The sequence below is a fragment of the Thamnophis elegans genome, chromosome 9, assembly GCF_009769535.1.
Source record: "Thamnophis elegans isolate rThaEle1 chromosome 9, rThaEle1.pri, whole genome shotgun sequence".
In the NCBI taxonomy this organism is placed as follows: domain Eukaryota; kingdom Metazoa; phylum Chordata; class Lepidosauria; order Squamata; family Colubridae; genus Thamnophis; species Thamnophis elegans.
In genome coordinates, this window is record NC_045549.1 from 58612569 (window position 1) to 58632456 (window position 19888).

The window sequence follows — 19888 nt, forward strand, 5'->3', positions numbered from 1 at the left end:
CCTGGTTTCTGAATAGGGATTAGCTGGTCTGTCCTGAATAGTTGGTATGCTCTGAGTTCTTTTGATTAAACTTTGCTTTTTATTTGGATCTTGGAAGTATGCATTCGGTAGCAGTGCCTGCCCTCCTGAATGGGATTTCCCCTGAGATCCATATGGCCCTTATCCTGCTATTTTTCAGAATATGGTGGGGATTTGGCTCTTCAACCAGGCCTTTGACAAGGGGGAGTGAGACCCTTGCTTTATTTCCATTCAGTCTCTCATTCTTGTTATCTATTTTTTTAAAAAAAAAATTCTTCTTTTTTAATATTGTAATTTCTTTCTTTTGATTTTTTGAACCACACGGAGTTGTTGAGAACTGGGTTTTACCACAAAAACAGAATTGCTTTTCTTTATAATATTTGTTTAGATAAAGATCAGAAAATCAGAAATAAAAGCATTAAAGTTTTCAGTGGGCGAACCTCAGAGCAGAGGCTTATAACAATGGTACTTTTCGTTGAAGTTTCTTTTTGTTGTTTAAAAGGAAGGACTTTTGGATGTGGAAAAATTGGAATGTGAAGATGAATTGACTGGTACAGAAATTAGCTGTTTACGCCTGAAAGGGCAAATGATCTACTTACCTGAAGCAGATAGTATTCTTTTTCTTTGTTCTCCAAGGTAAGCACATAAGATTTGCGTGTGTGGTGTTGTAACAACTAGAATTGCAGGCTTTGAAACCAAAACATTGTGATGCAAAAGGTTCTGTGTTTGTTTTATGTTATATTGCTCAATTAGAAGCTTCCTTTTGATTCTTGATCAGAAGGTGATTAAACATTTCTGCTTGTTCTGCATCCCTCTATAACAGCCGCCCCCAACCTTTTGGGCACCAAGGATTGGTTCTGTTTTTCCATGGATCGGAGGGGGGTGCGTGGTTTTGTATGCTGCCTGCATTCTGCAGATGGGGCTTTGCTTGTTTGTGTCGCCCAGTTTCGGGTACCAGTTGGTGTTGGTCCACAGACTGGGCGTTAGGGATCCCTGCTGTAAGGTCCATTCCTGAAGCTGATGATAGTATCACTGCTGGGGAAAGTATCAAAGTATAATAACACTAAGAAAAAAATAGGCAATAGAAGGGTGGGTGGTAATGGTTAAAGTCCCTTGAAAAAAGTGTTTAATTGCTTGTATTTTGACTTTGATTTCAAAAAATGTTGTGAAAGAATCAGTTATTGCAGCAGAATAACACTAATATTGTTAAGTTGATGAACTGCCTTTTGAAAGAAACGTACATAGAAGAATAGAAAAATGCAATACTATTAGTGTATTAAATGATGAAATAGAAATATGTTACTTTTTGTATTAAAGAATACCTGCAAAACAGATTAATCCGTATCTTCTACATAAGTACCAAGAAAATCTTGCCCTGTCATTTTCTCATTTCACTTTTAATTGCATTAGTGTGATGAATTTGGATGACCTAACTAGAAGAGGACTGTACTTAAGTGATATTCCCCTGCATGATGCTACTCGTGATTTGGTCCTTTTGGGAGAGCAATTCCGAGAGGAATACAAACTAACACAAGAACTGGAAATATTAACGGATAGGCTTCAGCACACTTTAAGAGCTTTGGAAGATGAAAAGAAGAAGACAGATACGTAAGATTTAAACTCTTATTTTGACTATGAAATGTTATAAATCATCCATTTTTTATCACTCTGCTGTCCTCTGTTTGGAGGCTCATTAACAACTCTGATTCCTAATTGCCTAGTTAAAGTCAGTGACATTACTGTAGATACAAAAAATAGCAGAGTTGGAAGGGAGCTTGGAGGTCTTCTAGTCCAACCCCCTGCCTAGGGAGGAAACCCTATACCGTTTCAGACAAATGCCTATCCAACATCTTCTTAAAGACTTCCAGTGTTGGGGCATTCACAACTTCTGGAGGCAAATGTTCCACTGATTAATTGTTCTAACTGCCAGGAAATTCCTCCTCAGTTCTAAGTTGCTTCTCTCCTTGATTAGTTTCCACCCATTGCTTATTGTTCTACACTCAAGTGCCTTGGAGGATAGTTTGACTCCCTCTTCTTTGTGGCAACCCCTGAGATATTGGAACACTGCTATCATGTCTCCCCTAGTCCTTCTTTTCATTAAACTAGATATACCCAGTTCCTGCAACCGTTCTTCATTTGTTTTAGTTTCCAGTCCCCTAATCATCTTTGTTGCTCTTCTCTGCACTCTTATTAGAGTTTTCACATATTTTCTACATTGTGGCGACCAAAATTGAATGTAGTATTCCAAGTGTGGCCTTACCAAGGCATTATAAAGTGGCATTAACACTTCACATGATCTTGATTCTGTCCCTCTGTTATGCAGCCTAGAACTGTGTTGGCTTTTTTGGCAGCTGTTGCACTCTGTTGGCTCATATTTAAATGGTTGCCCACTAGAACTCCAAGAGCCCTTTCACAGTTACTACTACTGAGCAAGGTACCACCTATACTGTACCTGTGCATTTTGTTTTTCTTGCCTAAATGTCAAACCTTACTCTTTTCACCATTGAATTTCATTTTATTAGATAGTGCCCAATGTTCAAGTTTGTCAAGATCCTTCTGTATCTTAAGTCTATCTTCTGGAGTGTTGGCTATTCCTGCCAGCTTGCAAATTTGATGAGTTCCCCATTTATTCCCTCATCCAAACCATTGAAGAAGATGTTGAAGAGTACTGGGCCTAAAACAGAGCCTTGGGTTACTCCACTGCCTACTTCCCTCCATGTAGATGCAGTTCCATTGAGGACTACACGTTGAGTGCGGTTGGTCAGTCAGTTACAAATCCATCTAGTGGTGATGCTGTAGACAGGAATAGCCAACACTCCAGAAGATAGACTTAAGATACAGAAGGGTCTTGACAAACTTGAACATTGGGCACTCTCTAATAAAATGAAATTCAGTGGTGAAAAGAGTAAGGTTCTACATTTAGGTAGAGAAAGTAAGATAAAAATGTTGAACAAAGAAACAAACATCTCTCTTGCTGAAGTCTGAGGTTTTCTATTTACAGTTCTTGCACACATGTGACCTTTATATTTAGGTCACCATCTCTCTTATCAGTCTGGGTGGATAAAGAAGATATTAATGTTTGAATATAGTGAGGGTAATTTAATGTCATGCCACTAAACTAAACAATCTGCAGTGTCTGAACTTTCTAATGGAATGTTCATATGTAGTTTAATCATATAAATTACTAATTTTAGTATATATATATTTTAAAGACATGGTTATGAAGCTTTGTATTAAATGCATTTTTCAGCCTTCACAATCTAAGCGAGTTGCAATTCACTCCTAATATGTAGTCATCATTGCCAAATTCATTTCTAGTTATAAGAGCGTATCTCAAGAATATCTGTTTTTGAAATCCTAATGTATTATGGGCTACTACTGAGCTTGTCATCCATTTTTTGTCTTGTAACAGTATTTTCTGTTACAAATGTCATTATGCATTAAATTAGGCTCCCTAAACCCCAGCCTGCAGCTCACTACCAGTCCATGGTCCATTGGAAATCAGGCCATGCAAGCGAGCACATGAATCTCCATTTGTGTAGGCGGCAGGTGTGTGTGCCCGCAGCTTGCACAAATGGAGCTTTGTGAGCGCATGTGCCTGCTGATCGTATAGAACCAACTGCTCTTCAACTGGTTCCACCTGCCCCTGCTGGTTTGCAGACCCGGAAAAGTTGGAGATTGCTGCATTAAATTCAAATAAGTAAAAAAAATATCAGAAACATATAACAAATCTAAATGAAGTACTACAAAAATTGTTAGCTATTGATAATATAATTATTGTTACAAAGCATATTAAAGGGTTTTAACCATATATCTATTCATCAGAATATAATTTGTTTACATTGGGCTTGAATGGTGTATGCCTGTATAAATAATAATAAAAGAATATAAATAAATGTATAAAATAATTTATTGTATATATTTATTGTGTTTTTTGTTTAGAAGTAAACTTTATAATGCAAATTATGCCTGCTGTAGAATATGCTTTTAAATCAGGGAATACTAGACACAAATATGAAAAATTTATCGGATTTATTTATTTCTTTTCTATTTTTTCCTTTGCTACTGTTACACAAACTTATATAGATTATTGTATTCTGTGCTTCCTCCATCTGTGGCCAATGAACTGAGACACAAGCGTCCTGTACCAGCAAAACGTTATGATAATGTGACTATATTGTTTAGTGGCATTGTTGGTTTCAATGCCTTCTGCAGTAAACATGCCTCTGGAGAAGGAGCTATGAAAATTGTCAATCTTTTAAACGATCTTTATACAAGATTTGATATTTTGACTGATTCACGAAAAAACCCATTTGTTTATAAGGTAAATATGATACGTCATTTCTGTTCTGTGAAGAAGATAACACTGTAATGACCAGTTTATGACGAATAATATAAAAAGTATGGCTGAACATATTTCTTTATGTATTACAAATAACAGAAGCTAGAGATACGGGTTGTAGATTCCAAAACATTTTACAGAAGTCTCAAACTATCTCTTGGCAACTTTCCCTATATGGGCTTACACAATCTGATGCTAGGCACAGTATTTATAATCTGAAGTTAAATTCCAGGTTCATTTATCATGAAATAAAATGAAAGCCCAGTTTTGGTCAACAGATTGTTAGAGCCTTGTATACAGATAAACAATAATAATACATTCTATTTCATTAAGTTTAACCATGCAAGAGTGATAATTTTGAATATTGTATGTCACTATGGATTGAATATCGTTCAGGAAAATTGTTTTAACTACTGCTATAAAATAATATAGATAATAGGTTTATTTTTCCAGGAAAAGATTGTTGGTGATCTGTGGTCTTGCACTTCTTTTTGTGGCTTATTGAGAGAGATATATTTTGATGTAGTTCCTAATCTCAAACTTATTTTTAAATAAAACTTCTTGTATTGATGATACTGGAATTATGAAAGCCAGTGAGTATATTAAGATGGAAATTATGTTATTTTGGGGCAAAAAAGTGCTACATTGAGACGAGAAGTTAATACAATTTTCCAGAACTTGATTTCCTTTATATGTGTTAAAAATACATCTCCCATAATTATTGATATAAGTGTATGTACTGAAGATTTTAGATTCTTAGGATTTGTGAAAAATATGGAAGATAGAGTAAATATGTTCCGTGGGGTTTTTTTGAATCTTTTTTTTAATGAAAATTTTGAAAAACAAACTTTTACAAATATTTTCTTCCCTCCCCCTCCCCCCCCAACCCCCCCAACCTCCCCCCCCCCCGACTTCCCAGAACTAATACAGGGTATAAATCTTTAACAAAAACATTCTAAAATAAACTTAAAAAGAAGTTAATAACATCTTTCATTTGAACTTTAACTCTTCCTTGCTAGGCTTGCTCTAAACAACTTATATCATTCCTAATTTCTTTAGTCATAAGGTATCTGAAATTTCTTAGTCCCATATTTAATTTGAGTATAGTCAATCCATCTTCTCCACTCTAGTTTACATCTCTCGTTTGAGTGGTCTTTGAGATATGCAGATATTTTAGCCATCTCAGCTAGGTTTGTTACTTTCAGTGTCCATTCTTGAATAGTAGGCAAATCTTCCTTCTTCCAGTATTGCGACACCAACAGTCTAGCTGCGGTTATTAAATGCAAAATCAGGTTAATCTCTACAACTGTACAATCAGTAATTATACCTAACAAAAATAACGGAGGGGTAAACTTTATCCTTTTTTTTCAGTCCACAGTCTCCCATTTCTTAATATGTTCCATGTTTGATAACTGTGAAAATAATCTTTCTAATGAAATGATACTACTTTAATGCCAGATGATTGATAATCAAAGGTTATTATTTTACTGAGGCAAGGAAAGAAAGGGAATATCATAACTTTCAGATTTATATTTTTCTAGGTTGAGACAGTTGGAGACAAATATATGACAGTAAGTGGCTTGCCAGAACCATGCATTCATCATGCACGTTCTATCTGCCACTTAGCATTGGATATGATGGAAATAGCTGGGCAAGTTCAAGTTGATGGAGAATCTATTCAGGTCAGTGATTGACAACATATTATGGTATTTAGGGATTTATTATGGTGCAATTTCAGTCCTGACTTAATATAGAATCAACTTTCAGGTTTTTGAACTCCATAAAAATAGGCAGGATGATGACCCATTTTATGAGAAATCTGTCTGCTACTTTTTTACTTACTAATTCCTTGTTGTATATACCTATAGATAAAGAGTTCTTAAAACTGAGGGTTCATTAGTATAAAATTGCGAACAAGGAAGAAAAAATCCTATTTATTTCATATAACATATTCTATCTGGAAAAAGATGGACCAATAGACCAACTTTTTTTGCAATTCCTTACCAGGCAATTAGTTACATTTCAAAATACATAGTTTTATTTTGCCATTCTTAGAGAAAGTGTTGATGTTTTCAGAATTACATTGAATGATTTTCTAGTTCAGTTGTATAAGTGAAAACTTAAAATAGACTGACTATGCTATATTTGTTCTAGGTTTTTAGTGTTGTGTTACATATTTGGTACATAAATTCAGTTAAAATTAAGCATAAAGTTAATATTTAATTTCATATTCATAGTGCATTCCCATTACTGACTAACGATACTGTTGACCAAATATTAAACCAACGATATCATTTTATTTCCTATTAATTTTTTATAATAGATAACAATAGGCATTCACACTGGAGAAGTGGTCACAGGTGTCATTGGCCAAAGGATGCCACGTTATTGTCTTTTTGGGAACACAGTAAATCTCACAAGCAGAACAGAAACGACAGGTGAAAAAGGAAGGATCAATGTCTCCGAATATACTTATAGGTGAGAAATTAAGTTTACTTGCATCATTGTATCTATTTCCAAACCATAACTGTGCTTTTATGAAATTTATTCTTAAGGATTTTTTTTTCAATTTAACTAATTAAATTTTAGTTTTAAGTTGAGATAAATTCTTGGTAAAATATGGATACACTCTTTTTATTTTTGTCATAACAGTATGGAAGTAATTTACCATACAAATAATGCTCAACTTATGATCACAGTTGAGACCAGAATTTCTGTTGCTTGGTTAGGTGCTTGTTAAGTGAGTTGCACCCAATTTTATAATCTTTTTGGCCACAATTGTTAAGTGAATCACACAGTAATTAAGCGAATCAACCTTCTCATGTTAACCTTGCTTGTCAGAATCCAGCTGTGAGGTTCACATGACCCTGGGACATGCAACAGTTATCATAAATATACTGGTTTTCAAGCATCCAAAATCTGATCACATAAGGTAACTGTGGGAATGCTGCAGTGATTGTAAGTGTAACGACTGGCCATAAGTCACTTTTTTCAGTGCTATTGTAACATTGGACAGTCACTAAATGAATGGCTGTAAGTCAAGGATTATTTGCAGTCTCTTTGCTTCAATTTATACCTGTCATCTTACATAAACTATTTAGAGTAAAAAAACCTTAGCATTGCCCAGATAATAATATTATTTTCAAACATTCTGTGTGGTCTTTATAATGTAACTTTTGCCAAACATAATCTAATATTTAAATGAAAGCCAAGATATTAAATTTCAGTATCTTAACTAGGAATGTGCATGGATGACTATGATATGTACTATTATTCTGATGATGGCTTTGAATGATCAGACATTCTGCATAATGCAAGATGCTGGATTCTAGTGTATCTTTTATCTATTTGCTTGTCACTACTTTCACATACCACCACAGGAAAGTGAGAGGTTGTCTCCCTGCTTTGTTTTTATTTTTTGACATTGTGCATTGTATTTTCTTTGACCTATCTGTTCTGACCCCCCTCCGTATGGTGAGTCACGCCGATACAAGATTACTGCTAGACAATTTATTCACAGTAAATTAACACACCAACAAGACTTTGGCAGCAACCCAGACTTCCACAGATAAGAAATACACACCAGAGCTTCTCCAGCTTTAGTAAAGTTGAATCCTGCAAACAGCCTCCTCCCAAAGTCTCTTCTGTCTTGGGAGGAGCCTAATCACAACCACCTGGCCCCAGTTATCTTCTATATCTCCGTAGTTGCTGTCAGCGCTTATCTGCCCATCTTTGCCTGGCATCCGGACCAACTCCCTTAGCTCCTCCCCACTGCTCCAGGGCCTGATGTCAGGGACCAACTCCCTTTGGCTTTCACCACTGCTCCATGCCTCAGGCGCCTCCTGGTGGCCAACCAGCCTCTCTGGTCCCTGCTCGGAGTCTGAACCCTGTCCAGGGTCCTCCACATCTTCCAGAGCCAACTCATAGGGTTCCTCGCTATCGGAGCCTTGAAACCAGGCTGGAACCAGCTGGGAGGGAGTCCGTTCCATCTCCAAAGACAATCCACCTCCCTAATTCCCAAGCAGTATAGCAAAAGCATGTGAAAAATGCCAGCGAGCCTCTCCCGCTCTTCTCACAGAATGGTAGGACACAATGGTGGACCTTAGATGCTTCCCCCATGAACAGTGACATTAGTCATAAACATAAAACAAGAGAAATGTCATTTGGGCTTGTCAGGATACTGATTATGGAAGTGTTTTACAAATTTAGGGGCTCTAATGTGGTGGTCCACCCATTCATTCTGAACTGTCGGGAAATCTTCCCATGCTACCAGGTACTGAAGGGTTCCCCTTTGCTTACGGGAATCTAGAGTTTCCCAGATTTCAAAGTGTTGTTCCCCTTCTATCATTAAAGGTTCCGGGGTTGGTGGAAGCTTAGGTCTAATGAGAGAAGTGACCTTAGACTTCAAAAGGTGCAATGAAACACGGGGTGAGCCTGTCAAAGAGACTTGGGCAAATGTAATTCTTCAGTTTCTGGGTTAATGATGCGTTTGATTGGGAAGGGCCCTACAAACTTGAGTCCCAGCTTCTTTGATGGTTGTAGAGATTGCAGGGTGTGGATGGAAAGGTAAACTCAGTTGTCAATCTTAAACAGTTTGGATTCTTCACGCTTCTTGTCAGCTTGCTTTTATAAGCCTCATGAGCATCTGCCAGTCCCTTCCTCACCACTTGCCACATATTTCTCAGTTGGGAGACCCACTCTTTCAGTAACGTGACTCGGGTAGGTCATTCAGGGGTAATTCAGGCATAGGGTTGAAGTCCTGTCTTTTTTTTTTTTTTTTTTTTTTGTGGAACAGTACCAGGGCTGCTGGTCCCTGGGATTAGGCCAGTTGAATAAAACCACAGGCAAGATTTTTGTCAATAAACAATTGCAGTGTATCTAACTCCCTCGAGGTCCTTGAATATAGTTCCGGTTTAGGTAGTTTAGCCCAGGGAAGGATTTCTATAGCACGGTTCATCAGCTAATAAAGGGGGAGTTTGTCCAAGCCCTTTTTGCTGAACACCTTTCTTAGGTCCCAGTATTCTTTGTGGATAGCAGGGCGGCCCTTCTATAATCCCTTCATTACTGCCTGATTTCCCACCATGGAGAAGCTGCCTCCTGGACTCCAACTTGCTCCCAAGGAGGGTGACTCGTTTGGAGTTTTAGCAGTCCCCTTCTCCAGTTTATATATGGATTTCACTTCTTTAGCTTAGTCAAACTAGAAGCCATTCCATCCCTGGGGCCACTATGAAGCTTAAAGTCTCTATGTGGACCCCTTCTGCATTTCTATGGGTTCAGTGACAAATGTTGCTGGGATGCCCCTTGCTATGGATTTGTCTAGTAGGCAAAATGCAGTGGGTACTTTCAGCTGCCTCAAGGAGATTCCTAATTTTTCAACTAGAGCTGTGTTAACCAGGCACCTAGTGGAGCCTGAGTCTGGCAGGATCTGTAAGGTGGCCTTCATCCCTGAGGCTTGGAAACTTAGCTCTATGTGGAGTGTCACTAGTGTGATTGGACCACTTACTAGAAGATCATCATTAGTGTCGGTGTCAGTTAGCCCCTGGCCGCCGGGTAGTGGAGTTGGAGTTCCATCTTGCTTCAGTGTGGGTGAATTCAACAACCCCCACTCCCTTCAGTGCCATTTTCCTCATCCGCTTGAGGCATGGGTGGCTTTTCTGGAGGGCCTGGGAGAGGGGAGTCTTGGCTTGGCGGCCAGTCTTGCACTCAGCTGCTCAGTGCCCTCTTGGCCACATTTGAAGCAGAGAGTAGAGCACGGCTGCAGGTTTTGTGGTTTCGCTGCCTCTCTTTTCTATGGGGCTGGTGTCAACTCCTAAAGTTGACATAGTAGAAAAGGGTGGAGCGCATTCTACGCATACTTTCAGGTAGTCGGATCCCACATTACCGCTGCAGACTTGTTGAAAGGGGGCCAGAAACTGTTCGAAGTCTCGACTCACCACAAAAATCTGGAGGCTCTCAGGATCCCGCGGAAACTATCACCCAAACAAGTCCGATGGGTTCAATACTTCAACCATTTAGACTTCATACTAAAGCACATTCCAAAGGGGAGGAACTTTCTAGCTGACGCCCTCTCCCGCATGCCCCAGTACAAATGCGAACAGGAGCAGGTGGTGGACATCATCATTCCCCCTACTTAAATAGCTGCCCAAGTGACCACCAGATGACAATGCCGTGACCAGCAAGATCAACCAGCAAGTGATCTAACCACAAGACTCAAAATCGAACTGCTAGCAGACCCTTGGTTCCGAAACAATCAACACATCTTGACAAAAAGAGATGACCTCGCACGGAAGGTGATGAAACTCTATGTCCCAGAATCCCTACACCTCCTAATTCTCCAGAGGAGCCTACAATGCCAAACCGGCAGGCCACTTTGGGTTCCTAACAACTTTACACTTAACCCAGAGGCAGTTCTGGTGGCCTGGCACAAAGAAAGACGTGGACAGTTACGTGAAAAGTTGCACCATCTGCGCCACAATGAAGAGATGACCGGGAACCCCATCTCCCTGGACTGCTGCAACCAGTAGTAGAGTTGCCAAAAAGTGGGGGGAAACATGGTGATGTGGACAGTAATAGACCTGTTCTCCAAACAGGCACATTTCATACCCTGCAGTGGACTACTCTCGGCTCACAAGCTGGCCAAACTGTTCCTGAAGCACATCAACTGCCTGCATGGAGTACCTCAAAGAATTATCTCATAAAGAGGGGTCCAGTTCATGGCTATGTTCTGGAGGGAATTCCTGTCGTCTGTTGGGTCATACCAGGGCCTTAGATCTGCTTTTCACCCAAACACCAATGGAGGGAGCAGAGAGACTGAACACCATGGTAGAGCACTACCTGACTTGCTACGTGAACTATTAGCAGTCCAATTGGGCAGACCTTCTGTCTTTTGCTGAAATCGCGTACAAACCTCAAGGACTGCTTCAAAATGTCACCCGACCTGCTGCCCCGTGGAAGGAGATATCGATGGATTTTATTGTCGAGTTACCCGAAAGCCAGGAAAATACTGTGATCTGGGTGATCACCGATTTGTTCTCCAAGCAAGTGCATTTCATTGCTTTCAATTCATATCTAGTAAAAGTACTTTATCTCTATTCAAATGGAGTTGAGGTTTTTCTTTCTTGGATATTGAAGGAGGCATGCCTGACAGGTGGGATCTTTCCACACTTGGCTCTCACCTGGCCAGTTCCCACCAGGGCAGTAGCCCTGGCAGATCTGCTAGGTGTCCCACCTGCGACAGTCGAGGCAGCGGCTGGAGCACTGAAACTTCCACTGTGGTGTCTAGTGCTGAAACCCGTCGTCTTAGATTTGCCAGGCCTCACTGGTAGCAGCCTTGTCATCCGCCTCAGTGTGCTTTCATGGTTTGGAGGGCACTCATCATGAACTGAATGCCTTGCCTCACAAACCCTGAAGGCACGCGAGACACATGCCAAAGCTGCTACCAGCGAGGACCAGAAACCCAAGAGGAGGAAGATGGAGGACAAGTGTCAGCTAACGAGTTTTCCCCCCTAGGAGATAGTACAACATAAAATTGAAGTGGTTTACATTAGGTGGAATGTGAAAAGTAGCAATTCTTTTATTTTGCCAAGTCCAACCTCCTCCTGACCAATCCACCGGCAACCAATGTGATGCCACAAGGCTGTTATGGGAACTCCAAAGTACTAGGTAGATATAAAATGCCAGGAAGCCTCCTCCTCTTCCCTTTTCAACCGAATGACAGGGCATGATGGTGGACCTGTCATGGACATTCAGAATGCCTGTTGCAATGTTTATTATCTTTAAAGGGCCTTTGAATGGTCCGCAATCAACAAAGGAAAGAACAAAGTACTTAAAATCTCAAGCCATCATCGTTATTGGTGGCTACTGTTTTTTTCAAAAGCTCTTTGCTGATAGCTTGTTTTGATTTGATTGATTTTTTTGGGAAATTTTTGACCTGGATGTCATTCATTCATCATTGGACTCTAGAAATTCTGCTGTGCCTTTTTGCTTGCAGAAACTGCTAAAGATGCAAGAAGATGCTGTACTAGTCAGCCTGCTCTGTTTAGGTGTATGTATTCATTTTGATCATGCATTTATGTCCTTCGATTCAGTCCATGCTATATTTTGCTGCAAAACGTGTTGATTATTTTGAACTAGTTGATTTGGTACATTTGATGCAGTTATTAAAAAAAACCAGTTGAGGTTTTCAAGGTTATGGGTGTGACTTTTAATTATGCTTTTGCTGTTTGTGCTTCTGAGCATGTGAATGTGATTTAATACTTTATAACAAGAGTGGTCATGCTCTGGAGGAAATAATTGACTGTGCCTTTGGAGGTCAGAAACAGAGCCAAATTTACATTCCCTCACATTCTTTTCAGTTAGAAATCCAATAGCCGCCAGATAAATGGTTGCTCCAAAGATGGCTGAAGATACCAGCTCCAAGCTGTACAGATAAATCCAGATGACAGCCAACAATAAAAGTTTTCTGCAACTCTCTGCTCCCTTCTGGTGGTCATGCAAATTTTGGCAGCCCAAGAGACCTAATCACTGTTTCTCATGGATGAAACACCCAGCACTGTTCCAGATTTGTTTATATTGAATCACAGCCAGCCTGAATGGTGTCAACAAATGTCCCAAAATTCAATATTCTATGTTTCATATTTCATTCATGCTCTTATTTAATTATAATCTGTTTAATTTCAGATGTCTGCGAACTCCAGAAAACTCAGATCCACAGTTCCATCTAGAACACAGAGGTCCTGTTTCCATGAAGGGTAAAAAAGAACCAATGCAAGTTTGGTTTTTGTCCAGGAAGGGGACAGAGGTATGACTAACCAAAACATTTTATCAAAATAAAAACAAAACAGAAGTGATGCGAGGACTAAATATGGTATGAGTAATCAAAACATGTTCATCAAAATAAAAACAAACTAAAAAAATGATGCAAGGACTACGTATGACTACATCAGGCTTTCTAGTTGCAAAACTGAATGTCCCTTTGAAGAAATGAGCCATTTAAAAATATTGCTATGTTAATATATTTGCTCTCTTGACAGCCAATTACTATCTATTATATATTACCAGACTTTATGTGTTTGTATTTCAGGAAATGTTTGAGAAAATGCCAACTGATTAACCATTAATTTTAATCTTTTCCCCTCCTGCACTAGAATTTGTATTTATTTAATGGCTAGTCCTAGTGATATCAGAATTTGCTGTTTTGCACATTGTAGTCCAAAGCTCTTTTTATACTGCTTAAACTTTATATTTGTTTTCAAAAATGATTACATTTTATCATACTTTGCACATAGATTGAGGCCCAATATTTGGCACAGCCACAGAGCAGAAAGCAGTTAAATCTACATTATTTTCAAGGAGTAAAATGTGTGTGAAATAAAGCTCTAATCGAATTTATACATAGTCTAAAATGTTACTTGTCTGGATTTTTTTTATTAAAAGCATTTAAAGTTCTGCCTATAGGAATAGTATTTATCTTAATATGTATTTAGTAAATTAAGGATATAGCAGATTCACTTACACAGCTCAGCTAAAACAACTGCTGTTAAATCTTTTGATTGGAAAATTTCAAGTGTTTTGTATTTTGATGGATCAAAATCTGAAATTGTAGATGGCTGGATTCTTTCTAATGCAGTATGTAGGATATACTCTATACATGTTTCATATTTTATAATATATTTATATTTTAAAAATCTCACAAATGTGCTTATAATACGATCTAACATCTCTCTCTTTCTCTCTCCATATATCTCTGTCTCTCTTTGAGACCTCTTTACTGCCAAGCAGGCAACAGTTAATTTATGTCTTTCACCTTGAAACAAACACCATTTTTTTTCTAAATATATTCTTTTTTACTTCTTTTTATTGTTTAATAGCTGCAGCAAATGACAAAAAGGATGGATTCCGTGCCTATTTTAATTGCTTTGATTTTTAAAGTTACTTAATTTTAATTGCTGATGTGCTTTAGGTTTCCATGGCTAGTATATATATATTTTCTTTAAAGCCTGTCATGGATACTGTAAACAACATGAGGTTCAGAACACAAAATGGCAAATTTGAAGTGGCATCTTTTTCTAATAATCTGAATGTTGGAAATAAAAACAAGGACAGCCTTTTTCAGAGGGAAGTTTAAAAATATAAAAACAACAGCAAAAACTAACAATCAAGAGAAAAGATAAAGAATAAGAAGTAAACAGGGATGGAAATGCAAAAAGGTATAAAGAGACAGAAAGTAAACAAAGATCTATACAATGAATCCCTAGTGCCGCGTAACAGAGTGAGCTCCCGTTACTTGTCCCAGCTTCTGTCAACCTAGCAGTTCGAAAGCATGTAAAAATGCAAGTAGAAAAATAAGAACCACCTTTGGTGGGAAGGTAACAGCGTTCCATGCGCCTTAGGTGTTTTGTCATGCCAGCTACATGACCACGGAGACGTCTTTGGATAGGGCTGCCTCTTCGGCTTTGAAACGGAAATGAGCACTGCCTCCTAGAGTCGGGAACGACTAGCACATATGTGCGAGCTTTACCTTTACCTTATACAACAAATGACTTCCAACTTCTGCGAAGGATATGAGGAATGCTTACATTTGATTCTTAGTCAACCTATTTTCATGGCCACAGTATAATATTAAACTGTTATATAATGGCTGCAAAATAGCATTCTTGGAAGCAGTAAATAGTAAATATCCAATTAAGAGATAAGTAAACAAGATTAGTCTAGTCTTCATTAAAATAAATAGAATCTAATGCTTTGATGTATTATTGAGGAGAAAGAATTAATTCACGTATTACTCTATCCTTTGAGACATCACACATTCATATCACAGTAGGTTGCAGAAAAATAACAGTAATTCTATGAGGAAGAAGATAATATTTCAAACTATTTAATTTCTATAGTTCACCAATTAAAGTATATTTCTGACATGCCGGATATTATTATTAGATTGCAGTGCCTTACTTTTTAAACTTTTTTTGCATGCCTTCAAGGAAGTAACACATGATACTAACTGAGCCAGATGAAATGCTGGAGAAGAACAGAGTGAACCCTGTCCTGCCATTTATCTAGTCTGGCAGTATCAGATATGAGTGCAGTTGCTTCAATTTTATGTCCAATTCCATAATAAGCAGTAATTCTTACATCAAGTTTCCTGCTTTTCCTGCTTTTCCTGCTTTTTGTTCAGTTTGCATTTGATATTATAGTATTTATGCTGTACGTATGTTTCAATATCTTTTGTCTTCCTTCCCGTGTTATGAACATAAATAATCCATGCAAATGCTTGCTAATCATAAAATATTTCACACATATGCTTTTCATCTCCATATTTAATGACTTAGCATCATTATCTTTATGCATATGTATTCAAAACTGTTTCTGCAAGAGAAATTGTGATACTAAGAATCATAAACCCAGAGAATTTATAAACATTGTTTGACAATTATTAATGTACTAATCCATCTGTTTCTCTCAATCTGCTTTTATGATGTATTGCAGTAATTCTATTAGATAGTTTCTGCATTGTTAGTCTTTTACTATGTATTTGCTGTTATTTGAGGTAACATATACATTTTCTATATGGAAGAGAAATGAAGGTTGTTTAATGTAAAGTTTATGGAAATAAAAAGCAATTTCTACTCTTAAACTGATCATATTATTATGCATATGGTAATTAGTTATCAGATGTTTTTTGTGCATAAATATTGCAGATGTTTAAATTAGGAATGGAAAGACTTTCACAGAAAAAATCCAGATGTCCTATTTTATCAGATTTGGGGCAAATGTTTTGGTCCCTACTCTGATTTATTTTGGAAGCATGTCTCATATCTATCCAATATGTAAAAAAGGGCCATTATACAAACCAAAAAGCAGCAAATTGCTTTAAAAACATTACTTTAATAACATATGTTAAAGGAAAATCCAGTATATGAGTGCTAGTATGCTTTGATCTGTAAAAATTTTAACTTGAAAATATGCAGATTTTAAAAAATCTGGTCCTTTCTTATGTAACCTTTCTAGAAGTCCTGGTTTAGTTTAGTTTTTTCAATAATTTCACTTATGTCAGAGCACTGAAAGCTATTGTGTTTTAATAATACAGGTTTCTAAACCTTCAGAACATAGCATTTCATATATATTGTACTACTCTCTTATCTTTCCAAGCTTATAATGGCAAGAACAGGAAAAAAATATAATTTTGTTTCAAGTTGCATCTGGGTGGAATCTTGATGATGCAGTTCTGCAAAACATCTTTTCTACTGTTTATCCATAAGTAAAACAATTCACGTATAAGTAGTGAAACCTTTCAAATTATCTTCATTTTATTGCTTAAAGGCAATAAAATTATATGTGGGTGAATCAGATTCATCATGTGTTCATATATAATGGAAACAATGCTTATGTAAACAGCATTTATATTTCTATGAAGTACTGATTATTTATCCATATGTCAAATATATCAAACTAATAAGTGCAGTTTAGATATGTTGTAGAGAATAATGTATCAGTTTAAACTAATTTGATATTTAAATCTGTATTAGATATAAATGAATAAATCATTGTTTGTGAAGTTGCATTCTAGGGATCAGTTGGGATTGTAGTTACTGTACTAGCCCTCCTACCTGAGCTGTGCAATTGCTTCCCGTGGCAAAGCTTGTAGTAGTGCAGTTTCCTAGACTCAAGCACTCCCCCACATGGAATCTGAAATGGCTCAAAAGTGACTCAAAGGTTCATGGCCACCATGAGCTTAACCTAGATTATCGAGGACCCAAGATGTACTGATGGTCACATGCTGGAGCTGGCTTTTTTTGTGCTCAGAACACTCTTGCAGTTTTCTGTTTGGGGACCTTATGGAATCACCACTCCTGCCCTCTGGAATAGCATTACTACTGAGATCCATTTAGCCCTTACCCTGCTGTCCTTCAGGAACACATTAAAAGCTTGACTTTTCCAGAAGGCCCTGAATCAAGGCAATTGATGAACTGCTTGAATGACTTCTATTTAAATATTGTGTATTCTCCAATTGTTGTATTTGATCTTGTGTTGTTTTGTTTTGTTTAAAGATGCTTTTAATCTATTGTACATTTTCTTGAATCATTTCAGATAGCAGTATGTATGTGATTGTGTATGTGTGTATACTTTATATACTGTATCTAATACACACAAACACACACACATATACACACACATATATACACGCACATAAATATATAAATGTCATGAATAAAATGTGTTAGTATTTAGCATGTGTATGTATGCATTTGTATACTGTGTGTGTGTGTACATATATCTACACAAACACATTCATGCAAATACACAGTATGTGCACATATACATAGAATATATGTATAAATGTTTTATTAATGTGCACAAGGAAGGTTTTGAAGTATGGATTTTCCCCACAGATTTTTTGCAAAATATTCTTTTTTCTTCTGTATGTTGGTGAAAAATTATATGTTAATTTTCTGAAAAGATATAATAAATACACTATTCTTAATATTACATATACAACCTGCTCAATTTTTAAAAAAAGTCTTAATAAATATATTTAAGCAGAATATGCACTATTTCTAATGGTAGACCTGATCATTGAATTTTCTAAATGTATGAAGTTAAGGATCAGGTATTTGAAATATATGGGTAGTATCTAACTCTGAACAGCATTCCTATACATATCATTTTGCAATAATCTAAACAGGAGGTGACTAGAGCATTTGTGACCTTCAGCAGAACTCCTCCCAACCCAGGAATGCAGGGTGCAATTGATACACAATGTGAAGTTATGCAAAGACACCTGTGGCCATAGCTATCCGCTGCACTTTAAGCAGAATTAGCGAATCCAAAAGAAACCCCCTGATTGTGCATTGAATCTGACTGTAATCCTGTCGTGATTCATATCTATCCAATTTCAGGATTCATGGGGCCTAGGATCCACAGCAGGGGTGGGTTCCTGCAAATCTACAGTGCTGTTTAGAACCTGTTCCAGCTGCCTCCCTCCGCCCATCTTGACACCATCAAGATGAAGAGCGAGAGGAGGAATTCTGGGAGTTGAAGTCCACAAATCTTAAAGCTGTCAAGTTTGAACACCCCTGGGGTTTTTTTTATGAAGGGTTAGGGGTGCAAGAGTCTTGTAACGTGACTGCTTTAAGACTTGCACACTTCAAATGCCAGAGTTTCTGAGCCAACATTTTGGTTGCTAAGCAAGAGCGTTGTTAAGTGAGTTTCACCACATTTTACAAGTTGGCCATGCCCACCCAGTCACATGGCTGGCAAGCCACTTCCACCCGGTCACATGACCGGCAAGCCACTCCCACAAAGCAGGCCACACCTACAGAAGAGCTAAAAATATTTGAAACCCACCACTGATCCACAGCTACTCAGTCTTGGTGGGGTTAAGCTAAAACCTTGCTTTCTGCATCTCTTCAAAGGCTAGGTTTTTTTTATAGTCCTTCAGAAGTACACTAAGGTGGAAGAAGACCCAATATCTAAGGACAAGCTGTTTTACAGACACCCCCCCCCCCCATTAGAAAGGCCAAAGTTCTACTGTGGTACATTGGATAATATGGTAACTGCATCTAAATGAACAACCAAAAATCTTTTGGCATTGATATAAAGCACTAAGCAGGAGAGTTGGGGGAAATGTTGGATTTTATGTAAGATGCTAAGTTAATTCAGCCACTGACAATAAGCTCTACCACATAGCCATTTCTTTCCAACACAGGTAGTCCTTGACTTACCCTGAAATATTTAACATCATCAAAATCATCTGACGTTGCAGCTGCACCTGTGTTTGATTAGCCTCAAGTGACTCTTGACTTTTTGTCTCCTGAGGATGACATTCCAGATTCTACTGGAGCTTCTTCCTTGATATCTGAGTCATAGCATCAAGGCATGTTCTGCTTGCAACAAAGGACAAAATAGATTCTTTTGCTCCATTTCATCTACCAAGGCCAATCACACTGGCTGAAACAGAGATAGCATCTACCACCATTGGTTAGGGCAGACGCTATCTGAAGTGTTTCAAGAAAAACCATGTAGTACATTCACCTCTCCCATCTACTCCACCGACAGTTTTCTCAATTGGCTGCATCTTCCAGTCTTGAAATACTGCACTGCAGCAGCGATTATGACAGCATGCATAACCTAAGTGAAGAGTAATTTGTAGAAATGTATTGCTAGAGCACTTGGCTTAGCCTGGCTTTTCCTCTGCGCTTTCTTCTTTCTTTAGTAATCCGTATTTATGATGCATTAAATGAAGAGGACCAGAATAATATATGCCCCCTGAGGGAGATCTCAGGAGGAATGACTGGATGCAAATGCCAGTGTCCCTGCTACTGACCCATCCCTGCTACTGTCCCATCTCCAGTAGCTGTTGGCCGAGAAGGCAAATTCACATTGCACAGTAGTACAATAGGCCTAAATTGGATGCAGAATAAAAAGTGAAAAGTGCAAGAGGAGTTACTGTTGATTTGTTTTCCCAAACAAGGTCTTTCAATTTGGATAGATGTGAAAAAATAGAATCAGTACATAAAGTGGAAGGGTGCT

The 19888-nt window shown here is 37.9% G+C and overlaps 1 protein-coding gene across 1 annotated transcript in view; it reads left to right on the plus strand.

The window, feature by feature from the left end:
- GUCY1B1 (guanylate cyclase 1 soluble subunit beta 1) overlaps positions 1-14678 on the plus strand; it is a 69781-nt gene extending 55103 nt beyond the window's left edge. Inside the window, exons 8-13 of the mRNA XM_032224573.1 lie at positions 521-654; positions 1429-1626; positions 4105-4342; positions 5902-6042; positions 6684-6838; positions 13040-14678. Coding sequence (XP_032080464.1) covers positions 521-654; positions 1429-1626; positions 4105-4342; positions 5902-6042; positions 6684-6838; positions 13040-13166 — 993 coding nt within the window. The 3' untranslated portion in view covers positions 13167-14678. The remainder of the gene's footprint in view (positions 1-520; positions 655-1428; positions 1627-4104; positions 4343-5901; positions 6043-6683; positions 6839-13039) is intronic.
- Positions 14679-19888: the final 5210 nt, after the last annotated feature.